We start from the raw sequence: 20,291 nt of genomic DNA on the forward strand, positions 1-20,291 counted from the left end.
ACCTTCCTTGCTTGCATGTGTGAGATTGAGTCTTGTTCGCTGGCTCACACTCGCACGCTTTCACTCGCACATACAGCATACGGCGTGCGGCGACAGTTTTATTGCCCTTGGACTTCATGCGGAACCTCATGGCGATGGCAGAAATGCGCGTAGAGTGCCCATATAATTGCTATTGCAATAAAACAAACCTTTGCACAACACTACCCCTGGGAATTGAATTTGTGTCCCTGTGGCAGTGTCAGGTTGGAGGTTTGGCAGGCCAACCACTGCGTTATCACACACCTATGACTGACACAGGCTGGGGATTTTGACATACTCATTTGCAGCGCTGACAAAACGGGAACACACAACACGAAGGTGACAGGACTTGGCACTGTAAATATGTCAAAATAGAAGATGCCCAAGCCAGTTATCTCAGGCTTGGGGCAATTCGTGTGGGGTTTTGTGCAACCTATAGACTCTTGAGAGTGGAGATGTCCGTGTGCTGATTTTGGAGGCCATAGCAGGTGATTACTGCGGCAGATGAAGACTATGTTTGGTGCATTTTAACAAAGTGTGTTCTTCGGTAGACAGTGGCGTCGAGTGCGAGCACCCGCTGCTGTCGTTGCAGACAAGTTGAGAACCAGAAAAATTGCTGCAGTTTTGCATACCTTTCTTTTCTAGGAAAATCCAGGTATGCCTTACACAATGTCTAAAGGTGTCACTCATTCAGCGCACAACTGGTGCGGCACACGATAAAAATTATTACATTTATTGCGAACATCCAAAAGAAAAAGAGAGGAATGTCGGGCGCTGTCAGAGAAGGATTCTGTACTTCTCTGTGCGTGGAACTCGGTTGAGTACCAGGCGCCCATCGTAGCTGAGAGAAGCGAAGAGCCAGGGATCGGCCGCCGACCAGTGCACAGCGTAGACGCTGTCCTCGTGCTCCTCGTAAGTGGCTATCACGCCGTCTTTCTCGCATTTCCTGCAAATTGGATGCTTGTGTAAATGGGCTCTTGAAGCTGCATTGCATTCAATGGTTGTCCAAATGACCCTGTGTCACGCAAAGATAACGGACAAAGAGACGAAATCTTGCCCTCTTACGTGGTGTGCTAATGCTTTCTAACATGTAAAGTGGTACACATGCTAAATGGGTTTGAGTTACAGGAGCTTCACATCAAAAGGAAAGTTACTCTTGTCCCATGACTCCATCCTGTACCTGCAAATTTCGTAATCTCATCACTCGATCTAATCTCTTACCACCCTTAACTGCGTTGCCTTCCTCTTGGCCTTTAATCTGTTGCATTGATTAACCCGCCGGTTATCTATGACCTTCCCAACTCCAATTTGCTATCTAATATATGCAACTGTCTCTCTACCTCTGAACTTTATGCCTACAATTTTTTTGTTCTAACACTTGTTGCACAGTCCTTTGTCTTCCATCAGGTCTCTGATGTATGTATCCTGCAAGTTCCAACCCCCCCTCCAGGTTACTACTGGAAAAATGCATTGGTTGTGTAGTACACCTTGTCATGGCCATTTCTCAGTAGATGTGCTGCTGCAAAATGTTTCACTGCAAAGGACTGTACGCAAGTAAGCAACACAGCCTCACTTTTCTTTGTGCTCATCGCCGCCCTCCTCTTCGTCATCCACAAGGTGGCCAAAGGGCTCGGACGACACGGACGCGACGCGCGACAGGATTACCCGCGAGTCGCTGCTCGACGTCAGCACAAGCTGGTCGTGAAAGTGGTTGTACCGCACACTCCAGACCCTGAAAAACGGGAAGTGCATCGGTGAGAACAGTAGGAACGGTACGCAGTAGAGGCAGGCACACCTTCACTGATGACATCCTCTGCACTGCTTTTTACTTTGGGCTGCCCGTGGTGTCTGAGCATGACTTGAATGCTGACGTGGCAACTAATGTGCCTGCTTCACCTAGTCTTAAGAAATTAAAAGAAAATGAACATTAACATGCAAATAACTTCATGCAACATTGTTTAAATTTTCACCAAAACAGCCTGTCAATGCTACTGGTTGCAAAACAAAGCTTCAGAATTGTTCCGTACGGTCACCTACTTTCACTGCTGCTTTTTGTTAAATGCTAGTGCTACTTTGTGGCAATATGGTGCACTTGTTATGTAAATTCCATCTCATGGTATGGCTTCAAAACAGCCTTTTTTTCCGTCGTGCTGAAAATACATATGCTGATTTTTCACTTTTCTTTAGTTCCCTCTTTAGCAGCCCAACGTTTCATGCTAATGAACCAGCAGGCCATGGTCCTTTGCGAATACTTCAGATAGGTGTTGCCTTCTGCTGGAATTGACATGCCACTAGGCATGCTGCAGCAGTTGACAAGAGCCAGTATAGTTCAGCATTAACGGCTTTAGTAGCAAGTGTGCTGATAAAGGACACAGGCATTTTCTCTTACCAGTGGGAATGGTCACTCAGAGTGACCGCCGGCGCAGTGGGATTCCGGACATCCCAGAACTTGGCTAGACAGTCGTCTCCACAGCTGGCGAGGAAGTACTGACGGTTCGGGTTGAAGTCTAGCTCCCGAACGAGCTGTCCGTGAGCCCCTTCGATCTGCCACACTTGCCTGCAGGGTTGTTTGAAACAATGTGCCAGCATCAACTGATGCTGTTCACGTTCAACTGTTCCCTGCAGAAACCTTGCACAGCTATACCACTAAACACACTCGGTTTGGCTTAACTTTTCCTTTCAAAAACTGTTGCTTGATGAAGTAATATTGTTTTTCTCGTTCATCTCTCTAATTGCGCATATCTGAGTGCAGTTGTATGCGTGAACGCACAGCTTGCTCTTTGATTTGAAGGACGTTTAGCAGAAAGTTGTCAGAAGACTTGCAGTGTGCTTATGTAAACAAAGCGGGCAAGTACCTAGATTTGCTTGTCTGCTGAAACGTTGACAATGCAATCACAAAGTAAATTTTGGAATGCTACACACAATTTAGGTGTATTTGGAACAAAGCAGCCCACTTACTGCATGGAGCGCAAATCAAAGGCCTTGATTCCAGTGTCCACGGCTGCGACCACTAGGGTGCAGCTCTGGTGCGGATTCCAGGCAGCGCAGGTGAGCTTGGGGTTGCCCTTGAGCTCCACTGTGATGCACCCGGTCAGCTGGAGGGAACAGTGCACTTGGGTAACGTCACTGCTTAAACAAATTGAACCTGCGTGCAGTTGACTCCATCGTGGCGGATAATGCAAGCGGGGGTGGCATTCTTGGCAGATCACTTTTGCGGACGCTTTCACTTTTGCGAAATTTTGCGATGGCCAGACGCATTGGCATCCACAGGCGACCACGTTCCTGGCACAGTGACAAGACGGCGCTCTTGCCATTGTGCCATCAATGCTGTCACTTCCTGTGGAGACTGATGCATCTGGCGCTAGTTACACGATGCCTGGCGAAAGCGAAGGATAACTGTGAAAGTGATCACCCGAGAATATGGCCCCCCATTTGTCCTTTGTACTTTCTTTGTTGTTTGTTCCATTTACACTGCCTGCCATTAAGGTGCATCAAACTTGCTCACTTTTCTGTCCTGCACCAGTTAACTCATAAGGTGAAGCAGTTTCAGTGCTGCTCGAAGGAGCCCCAATATGAAGCTGCATCCAAACTGTTCAGTCGGTACCATTCCCACATACACACTGATGCACTCAACCATGCATTTGAGTAACACACACACTGCTAGAATATATCATCCCTCACCCTGTGCTAGTGATGAACAGTGGTTGACCAAGACTGGAGCTGTTTTGACAAGGGAATTTGTCTTTGCCAGGGCAGCAATTGCTTTTCATGCAGAACATCGCCCCATGGATAGAACTGCAGAATATAAAATCCCTAGACAAGCTTCCTTACTCTAGCTGGAATGCTTTGTGCCGCTGCATGCTTATTATTTTTCTTCCTATTACCCTGTGATGTGCTGAATTGTGCTTTTTGCTATTTGCAAAACAGCGCAGTCTGCTATTGAGAGGTCAGCTTTTCTGGAAAGTTTAGCAGTCTAGTGGCTGAGCTGGCTGCATTTTCATGTGTGAAGGTAGGGAATGGTCAACAGTAGGTCACCTTGTGTTCATCAGGGCGCTGATGAAGATAAGTTTCCTTGTCGAAACATTCTATTGCTAAACTGTGTGAGACAAAAGAAAAAAATGTGCACAAATGTGTGCTGTTCTTTGTGGACGTACATTTTTGCTATACTAATAACCTTGAATAATTCAGACAGAGGTTTGTTTTCACATTTGTTTAACACATCTGTGGAAGGCAAACCCTTGTCCAGTTGAGCCAGCCCACCTTGTCCCACAGAAATGAGGAAGGTGATTTTTACCGAAGCTGATGTGCCTGCCGATGCGAGGTCGAACATGAGAAGATTGTTGTTGACCAGAGAGACCAACTTGCGGCCCTCTGTGGGCTCCCATAACACCCTGCACAAAGGAGACGGCACTCGCATGGCTGGTGACACACCTTTCAGGAAGTAAGCCTTCGCAAAGCATTCTAGACATTCTAGAACGAGGGACACAACACCAAAAAGGATGGGCGTGGTCCTTCTTGTCATTGGGTTGTGTTGCTGTTCTCAAAATTAATCGCACTTTGCATTTTGATTAAACTGAGGCGCAAAAAGAATTTCCACGTTCTGTCACTTTTGTGCATTGTGCAGGTGTCTGGATAATTATAACGAAGGGATAATTTTTACGATCAAGGAAAGCATATCGAGTGCACAATGGTACTCAGTGCATTGAGGCATTGGTACAGTGCTATTTCACAAAACAGTGAGCCTTATAGAAACCCGCCTGCCTGTAGACCAGTGCAGCTGCGACAAAATGGCCAATGATGCCTCTAATAATGAGATTAGTATTTGCTGAAAATTTTCATTATATCAGCAGTGTTATAGTGCAGAAAAATCAGAATGATGAAATAGCACTACTATTTAATTTCAATAACTTGCTGTCTGATATTATTTAATATTAATTCCTGTTCAAATATAAAACATGGTGATATTTACTGGAATTTTTATGGAGAGGGACTGACAAAAGTGAGAATTGCGCTGAATGTTTCTGCTGCAGGAGAAGCACAGTTATTGAGCAGAGGCACTAGTATTTCAGGGAAAGTACGGGCCAAATAACTTCTCATAATTTCTGGTCACTCGCAAGGATGCCCGACTTTTAAGCAGCCTGTAATCCAAATTCGTTGTCTTGCCTTCAACAAACACAGTACTCTATGTGCACCTCATGACACGGTGTTACTGCATTTCATTACAATCATTGACGTGGTCACCTGCTAACAGACATCAGTTTATTATTTACAAGCTCCTCAGTTGACCGGACATTTTGTTGCGTATCCCCTGCAAGCATTACATTTCATTTTGTTTAGAAATGAGCACATCCACATTTGATTCAATATCGAGCGGTAATTTTTCTTGCCTATTTATATTCAGTTCAGAGACTTCACCATTCAGCACACCTATTTAATACTAAATGATTCACTATACTTCATTTCATACTTAGCAGGTAACACTGTCGAGACTAGAGACTTCTCTCACTGCTCACATTCGCAACCAAAAAATAGTGTACCACATATGAAAGATATGTAGCAATGTAATTCAATGTAAAAGTAATTAGTCCCATACTTTTATGTGGAAAAAAAATGACGTATTCTGTGCATGAAATGCATAGGAGACCTGAACCTATTTACCACCAAACAGGGGGAGTGACATGTTTCTGCAACCGCTGGCCACAGCACGTCGTAGCGCTCACAACCGAAACATACGTCGGCTACTAGAAGCACAAATATGGCCAAGTAATTATGCGATCTGACGTAATCCTGCGTCCAGAAGTTGTAACATATGATGTAGTTATTTCGTACAAAATTGGCAGCTCAAGAGTAACTGCACTGTGAAATGTGCAAAGTGGGACTTTTGCGGCCGCACTACTTGCTTAGCTCAAAACACTATGCATGAAACAAGACCTATGGCTGAAGCACGCACCTGGGCACTTCGGTGCCATACTTCAGGGTGTCGAGGTGGGTGACCTTTTCAAGTCGCGGCAATGATGCTAGTCCGTCATCGGGAGGCGAAAGGTCACCCACAGATGGGACCTCCGGCAGCTTCCAGATGGCAGCTTGCATCTCGCATTTCCCAGCTTTGGCTGTGCAGAGCGAACGGTATTAACAAGACACTCGGGAAACTCAACGGTGGAGGTAGACAACATGCACAAGAAACTCTGGCATCAACTAAAGAAAGCTCATATGTAAGCTGTGGCTGAAAACACGGGCATTACGTGAGAAAAAAAAGTGAAGGATTTCGATACAGCTGAGTCGCTAATTAGCCTGACATAGCATGTACCTCGATGTAACAAACACAGATGTAATAAGTATTGCATACAACAGAGCAAATTTAAAGTCTTTTCGATATTACCATGTAATGAATATGTCCTTGTAACGAATTTCAGATATATAACAAAGGTATTTTAATATGCAATGCGACTGTTGAGGTTTGACTGTACTATGAGCTTGACCAAGAGACTTGGACAAGTCAAGGGCTGCTTAGTCATCCCCATCGGTTTCATGTCTTGCTCGCATTCTCATCCCACTAGTAGCCATAGTAGTTTTTCTCTTTGCTCTTACTGATCAGTCCATGGACATTGTGCATGCTGTACGCTTGGACTATGTTCCACAAAGAATCCGTGTTTGGCACATGAAACCCTTAAGTTCTTTGAATGTGCAGTAGTTATTGAACAAGTCAAGTCACCCATTGCTTCTCTTGGCTGCGATTCTCTAAAGATAGTGCCTGCACCTGCTCACAGGCCAAGCGCAATTGATGAGCCTGAGAATAAGATCGAATTCATTTCCAAAGTGGTCTTCCTCATACTTCAGCCTCTGTTGCAAGGTCTTGACGTGGTTGCTAGTCTAGCACGGCTTCACAAATTTTTCCGTTACGTACTCATTCAGATGTAAGACCACCAGTGGCACACCTTAAAAGAAGTGGTCCTCTGACTGGTTACCACAGGTGTGCGATGATATTAAAGAAAAAGTGCAAATAGAACAGAGACCTAAAAAAAAGAATGACGCTATGAGCTCTCCTCTTTCACTTTTGGTTCCCTTTACCTCACTGTTTCTGCAATTAAGGAATAGTTAATTAACCACATGCTTCCCTTGGCTTCATTGTCTATTTGCTTCTCACTTAAATTGTCTCACCAGTGAGAACATATGTCAAATCAATTTTAGCTGACGCCACATGCGACAAGTGGCGTCGTCACAAGAGTTGACAAGCGGACTAGCTGGCATTCTCTTAGGCGAAACACGATGCAGAACAGTGCCGGGAAAAAGGTGGGATGAGAAAGGTAGGACATACGGAGAAACACTTGTTCAGTTGATGCTCATTTACTCAAAATGGACGAACACATCTACTGCGTTTAGGTAAGTTCGCACCCATCAGAACAAACTTCCAACAGCTTGCACACATTTTCTTGCTTTCCGAGCCTCAACACAAGTACTTTTCTGCTCACACATGCACAAGGGTCACAAGGGCTTTGGTAGGATAGTTGTGCTCCTTCTCAAAAAGTGTCACCAACGAAGTACTTCTCTCTCTTTTATTTTTACTTTTATGCAGGGAACTATTGCAATTGCCTTCTAAAGATGTTCAGTTTTTCATGATTCTATAGCTTTCTCAACACCAAAGCTTAGATTGTGAGTGTCAGAAGGCCAAGGCAAGAAGCATGGACAAAGGAAACAGAGGCTCGGTGCTCACTGATCTCATTGTAGCAGGAAGAGAAGAGGGTCCTGTCCGTGGGTGAGCAGGCCAAATGCCAGAGCTCGCCAGCGCTGTGGATGTAGATCGCCTTGCTCAACGAGTTGGTCTCTTCGTTGTAGACCAGAACGTGGATCTGATGGAAGCAATATACAAGAGCTCGGTATAGATGTATGCACGAGCTGGGACATGTCGCTGCGGTTTGTATACGAAATGATCAAATATTCCTATCGTAATATGCATTATACGGGTGTCACACGGCGCACTTAAGATCGCACTCAAGCCCGATCCGGATCGAATTTCTCGGTCGCGATTGGTATCTGCGCGAGGGAGCCAATCACGGTCGAGAATTTCGATCCGGATCGGGCTTGATCGCGATCGAAAATGGTCGTGCGACAGCGGTATGATATTCGCTCGATGACTCAAACAGACGGAGCATAGCCAACAAGGCCTTAAGTGATCATATGTCATAATTTATTGCACATTCAATGCAGAATGACAAAAAAAGCGAGATTTCCTACGTGTGGGTCGGCAAATAAAGACGACAAAATGCACAGCGCGGTATTTTGAGCAGTAATCCTCCAATCACGAGAGTGGGTACGCGCCACTGATAGGAAGTACAACTACCACTGTAACTACGGCAAGAACATGTCGTGCAGTGTAGCTTAATTATAGTTCTATTAGAAGCTTCGGTCTGGCGCTGACGCGCCATGGAAACCAACCTGGTTGTCGCACTTGAGCGACTGAGTACCCACGAGGAAACAGACTGTCTCAGTCTCGGCGGCCAAAGCTGCCAATGATCGGGACTGCAAGAGAAACGAATCTGTCGGACAAACGCTTCCACACGTCGCACGACACTGTAGTCCTCTCGTTTGAGCCAATTGTCAAAGCTGCTACACCGGTACCTTTGCCAATCACTTGTAGCAACATACCTGAAGCTCTAGCCCGTAGATGACAGCAGCTTCGTCTTCCATCTCTTTGTATTTACGCACTCTACCTAACGATTCAGGAAGCTGTCACGAGATTCTTGCAGCTGCCTTCAAAACGCATCGCCCTGTCGTCGCCGGCGTTGCGAGGATTCGATGAGCGATCAATTAGGGATACTTAGTTTGCCAGTTACGTAGCATTATTATTTTCTAGCGGTTACTGTGCTATGAACTGGGCGCTTAAAGCGTTGCTCAGTTACGAATGGGTCAGTCGAGCTACACAAGCCTCGAGCAGCTAGCAGACAGCACGAGCCGGCTGTTTTCGGAATGAAAGCGTGCTATTTCGACGTGGGACGTGAAAACACTGGTCGGACGGTTTTGAAGGGCTAATTTGTTATTGCTTAATAAAGAATGTTAATAAGTAATAGTACGGAGTCTCTGAGGCCACTTGACTTTATTGCATTGTTCTGTAAGTAACTACTGCACCAATATGTTGGAGACTGTCAAGATATTTCATTTAGCGTTGCAGTGAAAATAACACCAGTGTTATTGCATTTTCTCTATGGTTATTGTGCCGTCGCCCGTCGATATAGCCAGGCTGTAGTTAGTAGAGACTGTGGTAGAGAGGTGTTTACACTGTCGGCTGCATCTCTTGCTATTTATTGTCATTTGTGCCACGAAAATGCTCGCAGAAATTTCGCACTCGCACGTGTTAGACTGAAAAGAAGGCTACGATCAAATTCCGAAAGTAGTTGGACTACTCTGCAGGCGGGAACGGCAAGCTGCCGGCGTGATGTCCGAAACACACCCTCCGCCGTCGGATGCTCACGACTGGGGCGAATCGGCAAACACCGGCACAAACTCTGACGCAGCTCCGCAGTCTGGTGTCGAAGACGGCACTAAGGATGACTCGGCGCCGATGGAAACAGTGGCTCTAGAGACGACCGACATCTACTCGGAGGTAACGGCCGCCTTGAATTAAGTGCCTACGCGCTACTTGATTCATATCTGATGTATACCTTGAAGTACTGGATGAAAATTCGAAAACATTTCGCTTTGATCGCAGCATGCTGCGATGTAGGACTGGGAACTATTACGTGTTTTTTTTTAGCATGCGGTTCGTTGCGTATAGGCCGAAACTTTGAACTTCGATCTGATTATTCTTTTGGAGCACGTTGCTGTGAATGTCGGTTGTAATGTTTGTTTCATTTCGTACACTAGCTTGCGCGCTACAAATGCTCGATCTTGAGTTTAACGAAACTGAGATTATTAGGGACCAAGGAACTCTCCTGCTGTTATGGAGTACGAGGAAGTCTTGCGTGGGAGAATGTCGCTTGCGTTTTTTTGTGTGTTCTTCAGCCTTATCATATGCCTTTGCGTCAACTATAGTATAGAACAACTGTTAGTGTGTGCCACTATATTGTTTCAAAATTCTTTTTTTATTCTTTTATGTAAACTCGTACGCGTTAACACCGTATCTTTCATGAGGTAAGAAGTACGTGCTGTGAAAACAGAGATGGGCCTGGTTGACATACTGCGGCGCAACAGAATGCTTGCATTAATAGGCAGAGAAGGACGGAAGCATGTCCCACTCCGCGTTCTTAAATGTTGTATACCGCGCATCATGTCAGTGAGCCAGTCATCTCTAATGTGCTAGTCTTGATCCAGATTTTGTTTACTGCTAAGCTGTCCAATTAGTAGCTACTATATGAACTTTTTTAAAACAGGGTTGAAGTACCTCAGACAGGCTGGCCAACGTTTCGATAGGTGGACCTATCCACTACTACAGTAAAAAGTACAGCGTCGAATTACACACACAAAGTAACTTCGGCTTTCACCTGCACATCAAGCAATGTAGTCTACTGTCTAGAATGCGCCGCTTGTAGCAAACAATACATAGGTGAGACCGGACAACAAATCAATACAAGACTCAATGGTCACCGCGCGGACACAAAACACAATTTACCCAAAGCAGTAGCCAGCCACTTTAATGAACATGGACATATGTTTGACAAAGCAAGGCTCTATATACTACAAACAAATTTCCGTTCCCCTCGCGAAAGGAAGTACACGGAATCATACCTCATACACAAGTTTAATTGCCTACACCCGACAGGAATTAATTTGGCACGCGGCAACTTAGAATCTTTAAAAGCTGTAACTTAAATCTGAAACTCTCATATCATCAACCAATACACAAAACACATTAGGCCACCAGCCAACTTTAATTCTTAACCTCACCTACTCTTTCATTTCGGAGGAAAAAAGGGGGAGAGGGGGAGAGAGGAGGAAGGGAAAGGGAAGAGAAAAAAAGAAAAAAAATTTCCTGCCTACTACTCAATTTAATGTACTCTTTCAGGATTTTACGTCTATACCAAGTGTACTACGATCCCCTTCTTCCATGTACACTTGCCCGCGCCCGCTTCTGCACGCGTCGCCCTCCTGTTTGCTATACCGATTTCGCCCCCCCCTTCCCCCTTACCCCTTTTTTAGTCTTTTTTTTTTTTTGAAACCCCCTCGACAACACATTCCGAAGTCAATATGCCTTTTTCGGCGCCTCAACCATCGCCTTCTGGATGCCGCCGTAACGACACCTACGTTAAGCGCGTGGGGCAGTGCCCCTTGAAAGACCATGCCGCTGCCTTTCAGTCTCCCCACCATTGCACCGCAGACTCCCCGTCGCCACCTTAACTATTTCAAAATTACTCGACCTATTGCTTGACCGGCCGTTCTAATGCCTCAAAAACATGCCGCCAACGACTCCCCCGGATTACCTCCTAACCCTTCGCATCCCCAACACGCTCCCAAGCCCCCGTATTTCTTAAAGATTTCATTTTTCTCTTTCTTTTTCTTTCACCCCCCCCCCCCTTTGTTGTGTCTTGGTACGGCCCTGGCACCCCCCTGCTTTTTTTTTTTCCCTTCTTTTCCCCTTTTTTCTGCTTCTATTTCTTTTCTTTCCTCCCCGCGTGCCCACTCTCACGCTCTTGTCCCTTCGTCTTGAGAATGAGGCTCACAGACGTCGGACGGCAGCGCCTGTTCCCTCTTGTAATCTCTCTCTTTAAAACCAGCCGCCAGCGACAACACCCGCACGTGACGTCACTGCACTAACCCTTTAAAACTAACACGCCGAGGATGACGAGGCCGCCTTTGACGAAGATAGGTCCACCTATCGAAACGAAACGTTGGCCAGCCTGTCTGAGGTACTTCAACCCTGTTTTAAAAAAGTTTATACCACAGTGTGCCATTCCATCTGCCAGCCCCTTTCTTGTTTTTAGCTACTATATGAGACAGTGGTCCATTCATTCTTGGCCTTAGCTTTGACATGATGCCATATAGAACGTGGCACAAACTTATGAATTCAGAGTGGACCCTGTCATGATTTCACGGCTCCTATAGCCTCCGTTATCCACATCTAACTGAGAAAAATGCAAAAGGAAGTTTAGAAATAACATTGCTCATTTGGATGTTACTTTACCAGTGGAATTCCAAAATGAATGCATATTCAAAGTCACTCTTGAGCCATCTTTTGCAGGCCTTCGCCTTTAAATTCACTCGTCATATGTTGATTATGTGTGCCGCCAATCACAGAATTGCATCATATGCTTGCTGAGGAAGTTGTCATGCTGCTGTGTCAATGCTTACACAGAAAACGAAAGTGAAAACAAATCAGTTTCCGTGGTTGTATTCGAGAGTTGCCATTTATTTGATCTGCCTAACGAGTAACCTTAACATATTTATTCATCTGTAATGTGCACCAAATAGAGATCTGCACCAGTTAACAATGCACAACATTAAGCAGGAGCAGTTACAAACCATGCTAAAAGCTTGCATTGTGGTAAAAGCTCGCATTTTATTGACCCCTTTGAAGCACCTATACAAATAGCGTGCAAGCTGAAATCACACATTATGGTCTCATCTAGTCATAGGTGCCTTCATAACTGACATTTCAATAATTGCCTCTTGGTGCCGAAAGTTTCTGCCACCAGGCAATGTTATCAGCGCTGGATATGAGGTATATCGCACAAACTAAAACAAGAACTACTCAGATTTAAACCAAAGAGCTACCAGACAGCGATTCAGGCAAGTTGGCCTAAGTTCATGAGGTGAATGTAGCTCAGAGCACTAAAGTGTGAAGCACCATAATGTGGTTAGTGTGTTGGTGCATTTTTCTGCTTACCACACACCTATTTTCCTGCACTTCTGCACACCTATTTTCTTGCACTTCTGCTGCATTCAAGTCATTCACTACCCGATTCTATACCGTGCAGAAAACAAAAGTGTGTGCTCGGTGCAGCTTGTTAACCCTTTAAGGCTCTGTGTACCTGTTGTGTACAGCAAGATTGTGCATCAGCTGTAATGGCATTGATGAAAGTAATGATATTTAAAATGTGTCGCATTCATCTTGAAACACTTCTGATTGGGATTCTGCTGCAAGCTTGAATAAAATGTGCAAAATGTTTCAGTAAAATGAGTGACAAGGAGACGGTTGGGAGTTTTTGCTCGGTATGAGTATGTCATTATATGTAGCAAGTTTACTTTTGTTGCTTTTCACAGTGTGTTGCACCGGGCATAATTTTCAAGTGGCTAGATAGGTGCTTTTTAAGCCTGCTAGGCATGAAGTGGTTTCTATAGACAAGTTCCTGAAGCAGGTGAAATTGGCAGCAGCAATGTTGCTGAAAAGTCGCTGTGACCTAAAAACAAATATTTCTTGACAGTCTTCACTGTTCTGAGTTTGCTGCTGTTTATGTGCTGTGTCTAAAGGTACTGGACTCGCCGAATGAAACGCAGCAGGGAAATTCTTATGTAGAACAGCGCATATGCACGTTGCACTCGCGAGCGCACTGCACCCCATCGCACTCGTGAGTGCAATGTCATGCCGCTACGCATCTGGTCACTAAAGGTGATGTAAACTCTTACCTAAGTGTACGAGCCAAAATAACGCAAACATTGCATGGACTGTAGACAGTGGAAATGAAAGTATGCACATTAGTTAGCCTTAAATTGGCATGTTTAGTTGCACAGTCATTGTGCAACGTGGCAATTTTTTTATAATGCGAGCATTGGCCTCATGGCGTGTCAGTGGCATTGTAGCGATGACGGGCACTCCTGAAAGGAACAGCACAGCAGATGGCATTCAAACTAGAAATCGCCTTGCATGCCTGCACATTACTGTCAACAATCTTGCTACCCCTCGTAGCTACAAGGCCTCTGACACGCCATGCCATAGAATTTCATACAATAATTACTAGAGGTAACTCTAGCACTGCGTTCATTCGGCTGCCATGGGAATGATGGGTAGTATGTGGATTTGTCTTATCTTTGTGCTTGGGGCTTCATACGTTCTTGTGGTGTTCTTTATTATGCTTTATCTGCCTTCGTTGTCATAAATTTCAGAAAAATTTATACTTTATTAAATGCAGAAGACTCCACAAACACACACACTCACTACTAATTGCAGATCTGCCTGTCAAAATGGCCAAATCAAAATGTGCAAAGCATCTTAGCGCATTGACTTGCCCACGAGAAACTCATAAGGGCGTTCTATGCCGCTTGTCGATGCGTGCATCCATGGTGACGCGGTTTCAGTGTCAGGCTTCTGTGCTAGAGGTCATGTGTTCGAATCCTGCCATCGGACAATTTTGATAATGTTTGTTTAATTATTTATTGCTCAGTACTTTGTTGAAAATGATGAGATTACAAAGTCACGAAGCCCTTTGAAGCTAAAAGAACGAAGTTTAGGCAAATCCATGTACTTCCCATAATGCCCATGCTGGCTGAACTGCCCCACTTGCAGCTTCTCTAGACATTAGCGCCAGAGTTAACTCTAGTAGCTATTGTATGAAACTCTGTGCTCCATGTGGTCAACGCTCCTGCAATATTATTAAAAATTGCAAGGGTGTACATCATTGATTTCCTTGTCATTTTTACAGTTGAGCTGTTAAAACCTCGCTGGGTTTCTCTTGACGTCCGCAGCTTTGCCAAGCTGGGGGAGAGAGAGTGAAATCAGAGTATAAAAATAGCATCGTGCAGCATAGCGATGTGGCGAGGGTGGGTGGAGCCTAACGGGGGGAGAAGGAACGACGCGGTGGGGACACAGGTTGTGTGACGTCATTGTTCTCCGATAAAAACCAACATGCTTGCTTCGGCGGTCCTCTTTCTCGCAGTGGAAACAAAAATGCGTGGCTCTGCTATCACAAACACCACAGACCAGCGGAACTGGGGGAAGCCTAGCAAAAGTTAGACGAAGTGTGCGGTTTGGCACTACTTTACTGGCCTTCCCCCAGCTCCACTGGTCTCTGGTGTTTGTGATAGCAGAGCGATGCAAAAGTTTTTTTCTGTATGTGTTACATGAAAGTCCAAGCTCTTTGAGCCTTAGAGAAAATACTGTAAATCAGAACTCCATAAATAATTCATATAATACTCGCTTCTACGAACTAGTCTTAGTTTAGGTACCCACAAGGTAGGGGAGTCATGGCAGCATGGTATACTGACACTTTCCATTCTTGTGAATGCTTTGCCTTCCAAACATGAGTGTGACCATTAGAATCATGCTGAGTGCTCTTACTTTCTTTATGAACGACACCATAACACCTAAGCTTATTACTATGCAACATCAGAAAATATTCCTCAGTGCCATGACGTCACAATAATGTAAAAAAACACATAGGTCTGACATTTGAGACCAACTTTAAGTGACTTATAATTGTTTCCCAACCTTCTATGTTTATCTTCTGTCTATCCTCATTCTTCCTATCTTCCTTCTATGCTTGAGAAGTGTCTGGTAGAGTTTTCACAACTTCCAAAATGTGTATCGGCTGTGTGTATTTAGTGAGGTTGGCACCGTAAGTGAACACTCACACATGCCTAGTCACCATTGTTTTCATTCACGCTCACACCTACTCACTTGTCGGTGCTCACTTGAAGTGCTGCTTGAGCCCACGCATACCCGCCAACACTCACTTGTGTTCATGCTCATTTTGCATGCACGGTTACTGGCACCCACTAATACCCATACTCATGTCCGCTCTCACACACCAACACTTGTGCACGTTCGTAGTTGCGACAACTCAGGCTCACCATCACTCATTAATACCCACGTCTAATCGCACTTTTTGTGAGTCACTCTCCACACCGATGAAATCAGTGTGGAGCAAGTGCATGCATGCGTATGATCTTTATCCACGAATGTTGCTATTGCCGTAACTTTACACATGCCTCTCTGTGCAGGACTCTGATCCAGGTAAAGAGGCAGACCTGAAGCGGTACTTCAGCAACACGCCAACAGATGCGGCCGCCTGCTCCTTCTTCGATTCGCTAGCCGTGAGCACGTCGCCCATGATGAAGAGCGTCTCGGAAGTGAACATGGCGCAGAAGGCAGGCACAGCCCTGGAGGACGTAGTTCCAGAAGCACCGCTCATAAACGAGAAGCCACCTGAGGATTCTTCCGTGTACTTCTCTCTCGGCGACAGCTCCGTTCAAGGATCCGAGGTCGCTGTCATTGCACAGGAAGCTGTTGAAGGTGCCACATCACTCTATATCATTCTGTTAAGGAAGGCCCGAAACAGTGGAGTAAAACAGCTTGCATCTGAAATGCCAGCACCTAACGCAAAAAGTTTTCCAATAACATTCTGTGTCTTCAGAATTGTGAACATTCGTGTGTAGCCTTAACCTTACAAACATTTTGGGACCTGTTACTAACACTCTTGAATGGAACGCGCACCAACTCAATCAACTGTTAGTTCTGCTTGTATTCCTTCCCTTGACACCAGTTCTATAACTCTAATAAACCACCAGTTGTATATGTTCTACATATAGAAGACTAGCGTAGCTGTGCTTTTTACTCTTCATCTCTACAAGGAAGTAATCTGTGCATCTTTGACCTCTAGTGCGTACCGCTGTCCTTCTGATGCTTATCAATATTTTCTCCAGCGTGTATAATTGTATCGATCTGCAATAACGAAAAAGAAAGAACTGACGAGTGAGAAATGTCATGGCTGGGGCTATGTTTTTAATATCTCGTCCTATCGCTTATCATTTCTTATCAGTTTACATTGTTATCCCATAACTTATGACCCCATAGATTAGTACTTGCAATGTCCAACTGTTCATAAATTTTAGATCCCATCAATCTGCCCCTCTTTGTCCAGGCCCAACGCCCTCTTACTCGATGCCTGCGCAAGAGCCCGCTGTTGTGGAGTCGCCCGAGAACAGAAATGCCTCACGGAGCGTCAGCGAAGAAGGACCATCATTGAGCAAGTTCTTCTCAAGCGACTGCAGCGGTGGGGATCAGGAGGGAAAGGCATTCTTCGACGTCCTCGCTGCTGGCATAGCTGGCGTCGAGCTATCTGGCCGGTCGTCGGGCAGTGCGAGCCCCATTTCATTTGTGCAGGTATGCGTCAGATCTGTATGTAATGAATTGTTTCTTTTCTTTATTCGTGTATTTCCCCGCTTTGCCTGAAGGCGCTACAGCGGGGGGGTTTTGCAATCTCGAAAAAATTCCATCTTCATTCAAACTGCACACTTGCTCAGACATCAGTCGATTCCACTGATCGATAGCTTTTACAAAAAAAGAATTGGCATACAGGTTCGTCCTGGCCTGGTATTCCCTAATTTTGTACTTGTGGTCAGTCCGTCCAGATATATGATTTGTCTGTGTTAAGTAACTTTCACTATCAATTCGAGTTTTAATGTAATGAAGCAAGGTATGTAACTAGGCCAGCTGGTAATCAATTGTAAAAACAGCCCACCAACGCGTGGAAGGCTGAGTGAAAAGACGCACGCAAGTGCTTCTCTTCTGTCAGTCTTGCTCTTACTCGATGCCTCTTACTCGTAAGTCAAGAGTAAGTCTAGCTCATGTGCCAAAACACGGCACATGAGCTAGTGCATAGTTTTTATGATGAGTGCAATCAAGTGAAAAAGTCGCAGTTTGGACCAGTGGGCAAAGCATCACGTACAAATGGTATGGTATCAGAATAATACATAAAATAAGGCTTGCAGTTTTATCAGCAGTTTAAGATGCATTAAATATTCACTTACGAACGAAACGTGAAAGAGACACATGGGCAGATATAACTTGATGACCGTGAGTACTCGCTGTCCACAGTGCTGTTGTGAAAGGTGCTGGCCGCGGGGAGCACGCATGCTTGCCCCAATGTGAGCATTCCATGCTGCCGTGCCCTTTGCCGTATCACTGTGCCATGTCTCGCAAACTCGGCAAATCATTCAACCTCCACCACAAGGAGCCCAAGAAAACACGCAGCAGGGCGCAGGCCTTTCCGACTTGTTCTTGCTGTCGCCCTCACATGCTTGCACTCGTACCGTATTTACACGATTGTAAGTCGACCCCTTTTTTTAAATTTGAAAGTCTGAAGTTGGGGGGTCGACTTACAATCGAAACCAAAACATGGCGCCGCCAAAAAAAACGATACCAACGGGAGCTACAATGTAGTTACAATTTTATGGTTCCTCTATGGCCCTACCCGTATCTTTTCGCTATCCCGCGTGTTTGTTCGCTTTTCGGAAGGGTTTTTCAACATTTTTGAGAGTTTTACAGTGCATGCAACAATGATGGGTGAGGGGGTGTCGATAGTTGATGGAAGCGCCGCTGTTCCCATTTGCGGCGGCACCCTCAGAACGGCGGCGCATATAGTTCAATTCCCTTTCTCTATGGGCGGCGCTTGCGGGGAGCATCGGTAGTTCATGGAAGAGCAAACAGCGCTTGCGGGTTTCTCCATAGATGGTTTCTCTTTTCTGTTAAAAGGCTAGACGCGTTCCACTTGACTGCCGGCTACGTGCTACTTCTATGCTTCCCCAGTAGTCATGAGTGCTCCAGGCCCACTAATCGTTCGGGACTCGTTCACAGCAGCGTTCAAGAGGGCTGCCATCCTTTACGCCGAAGAAACAAATCGCTGCGCAGCGGGCCGCAATTTCGATGTTTCTAAACGGGTGGTGCGAGAGTGGCGACTGCAGCGAAGCGAAATTTTCACCTGTGACGGCAAGTGAGAAATTTCCCACGTGCCGAAGTCTGGACGCTTTCCGGAGCTGTATGCTAAGCTCGCGGCGTACGTCGGTGAAATGCGTGATCGGTCCCTGCCAGTGAAGTGCGACGTGGTCATGAAACAAGCCCGGACCTTCGCCTTAATTTTAAGGTTCTGCTCCGCCGTGAGTACAACGAGTGGCTGGCGGCAGAAGACTGCGAAATTACGCTAACCGGACCTGTCAAAAGAGCCTCCCTGACGGCTGCGTGTGGTTAGGTGCATTTGGCGTGGGCTGCTGTTCTGCAAGATGTTTGCCAAATTTGAAATTTCGCTGGACCACGACGCGCTGTGGGACCGCAGCAACGATGACGATGGCAGCACTAGTGAAGACGAGTAGTCCAGTGCCCATGTCAGCTACTAATAAATTTTCGTTATCGAATGCGCCCTCGGGTATGCACTCTTATTTTTTTTTTTTCGGTCACGCGATATGGGGGGGTCGACTTACATTCGAGGGTAGTTCTGAACTTAGTGTCACACATTACTCCCCCCCTCTTCTTTGGCTTCTGGATTGGATTGGCGCGGCTCGCTACGTGCTTGCGCGCGCTTTTCCGAGCGCAGATTGGTGTGCGCCTGGTTTCTGCACTAGGCTGTTATGCGATCGCTTTTTCGAGCGCAGATTGCGGAAGTGCAGCGCCGCGGGCCTACCGTGTATGGAAGCGCACAGCAATGCCGGGAAACATTCATACAAAAGCAAAGGGTCAGAAAAGTGCGCTTTATTTTCCATTACTATGTCACACTGGGTAGCGCCGTGCGATCGCTTCTAATAAACGCAGAAACGAGTCCTTGCAGCGCATGTGCCCATTAATCGATGCCCACCATAGCCATATCAGGTGCGACTCGAGAGGAGAGTCACCCTGTAGCCGGCGGAGTCGAGGTAGCGCTTCACCTTCTGCCAGTAGCTTTCGATTTTCTGGGTGTGAGCGCCCGTGATTGGGTCTACAAAGTTCATGCTGTGGTTAACAGCCTCCCATTGCAAATTCAGTCTTGCTCCGTTAGCCCCCACCAAGTTCGGGATGAAGTTGTATGGGGCCCATTCATCACTGTGCATGGTGGTTCCCGGTTCAACGTTGGCTGCAATAATGGGGCCTAGCGTCGCCGCGTCTCGTCGGTCGACCTTGAATAGTCGGAGCTCCCCGGTGGTCACGCAGATCATGCCGAATACCCATGGTCCACGATCTGCAATGCCGCCGTAATTTTGGCGGCTCGGCGGAACGTTGTCGCCCGTCATCAGGCGGCCTCGATTGTATTTTCGCTTGCCGCGAAGGAGGCATTCATCAATTTGCACAATCCTCCCGGGGCCACCGAGTGGGGGTCGCGCCAGCAGCTCGTCCCGCACGACCTCACGAGCGTAGTTCCTCCAGTCGGCGATGACATGGTCCGACAGATGAAGCAAGTCGCCGGTCATCTCCTTCATGAGCCACGTGCCTATGTTTTTGCTCACGCAGTACGTGAGTCAAATCACTTGCCGCCTGCAGTAAGCGACGCTCACTTCGCCTTTTGAAAGCCCAGTGCAAAAAGCAGGCGATCGTGCAAAAGCCTAGTGCAAAAACCAGGCTCACATCAATGTGCGGTCGAAAAAGCGATCGCATAACAGCCTAG

The 20,291-nt window shown here is 46.1% G+C and overlaps 2 protein-coding genes across 3 annotated transcripts in view; one reads left to right on the forward strand and one right to left on the reverse strand.

Moving 5' to 3' along the window:
- Positions 1-725: 725 nt before the first annotated feature.
- On the reverse strand, positions 726-19,196 carry LOC139061071 (EARP-interacting protein homolog). 2 transcript variants are annotated; one of them, XM_070540530.1, is made up of 10 exons: positions 19,145-19,196; positions 8,662-8,767; positions 8,452-8,535; positions 7,730-7,865; positions 5,969-6,128; positions 4,313-4,409; positions 2,977-3,113; positions 2,408-2,575; positions 1,592-1,750; positions 726-964 (listed from the first exon to the last, which is right to left on the reverse strand). In XM_070540530.1, the coding sequence occupies exons 2-10, from the start codon at positions 8,701-8,703 to the stop codon at positions 796-798; spliced, it is 1,152 nt and encodes a 383-aa protein (XP_070396631.1). In that variant the 5' UTR covers positions 8,704-8,767; positions 19,145-19,196; the 3' UTR covers positions 726-795. The 2 variants fall into 2 exon arrangements, with proteins under 2 accessions (XP_070396631.1, XP_070396630.1); XM_070540529.1 differs by lacking the exon at positions 19,145-19,196 and having other exon boundaries at positions 8,662-8,998.
- LOC139061069 (trafficking protein particle complex subunit 12) overlaps positions 9,248-20,291 on the forward strand; it is a 31,134-nt gene continuing 20,090 nt past the window's right edge. The window contains exons 1-3 of the mRNA XM_070540528.1: positions 9,248-9,616; positions 15,883-16,174; positions 16,803-17,044. Of these exons, the coding sequence (XP_070396629.1) occupies positions 9,449-9,616; positions 15,883-16,174; positions 16,803-17,044 (702 nt within the window). The 5' untranslated portion in view covers positions 9,248-9,448. The remainder of the gene's footprint in view (positions 9,617-15,882; positions 16,175-16,802; positions 17,045-20,291) is intronic.

The sequence above is a fragment of the Dermacentor albipictus genome, chromosome 6 (genome assembly GCF_038994185.2).
Source record: "Dermacentor albipictus isolate Rhodes 1998 colony chromosome 6, USDA_Dalb.pri_finalv2, whole genome shotgun sequence".
In the NCBI taxonomy this organism is placed as follows: Eukaryota; Metazoa; Arthropoda; class Arachnida; order Ixodida; family Ixodidae; genus Dermacentor; species Dermacentor albipictus.

Excerpts from the sequence above, each read along its gene's own strand:
- LOC139061071 (XM_070540530.1), bottom strand. The coding sequence starts at position 8,703 with ATGGAAGACGAAGCTGCTGTCATCTACGGGCTAGAGCTTCAG. Across the intron at positions 8,536-8,661 it reads TCTACGGGCTAGAGCTTCAG|TCCCGATCATTGGCAGCTTT; the intron begins GTATGTTGCTAC and ends TTTCTCTTGCAG. Across the intron at positions 1,751-2,407 it reads CTGAGTGACCATTCCCACTG|GGTCTGGAGTGTGCGGTACA; the intron begins GTAAGAGAAAAT and ends CCCGTTTTTCAG.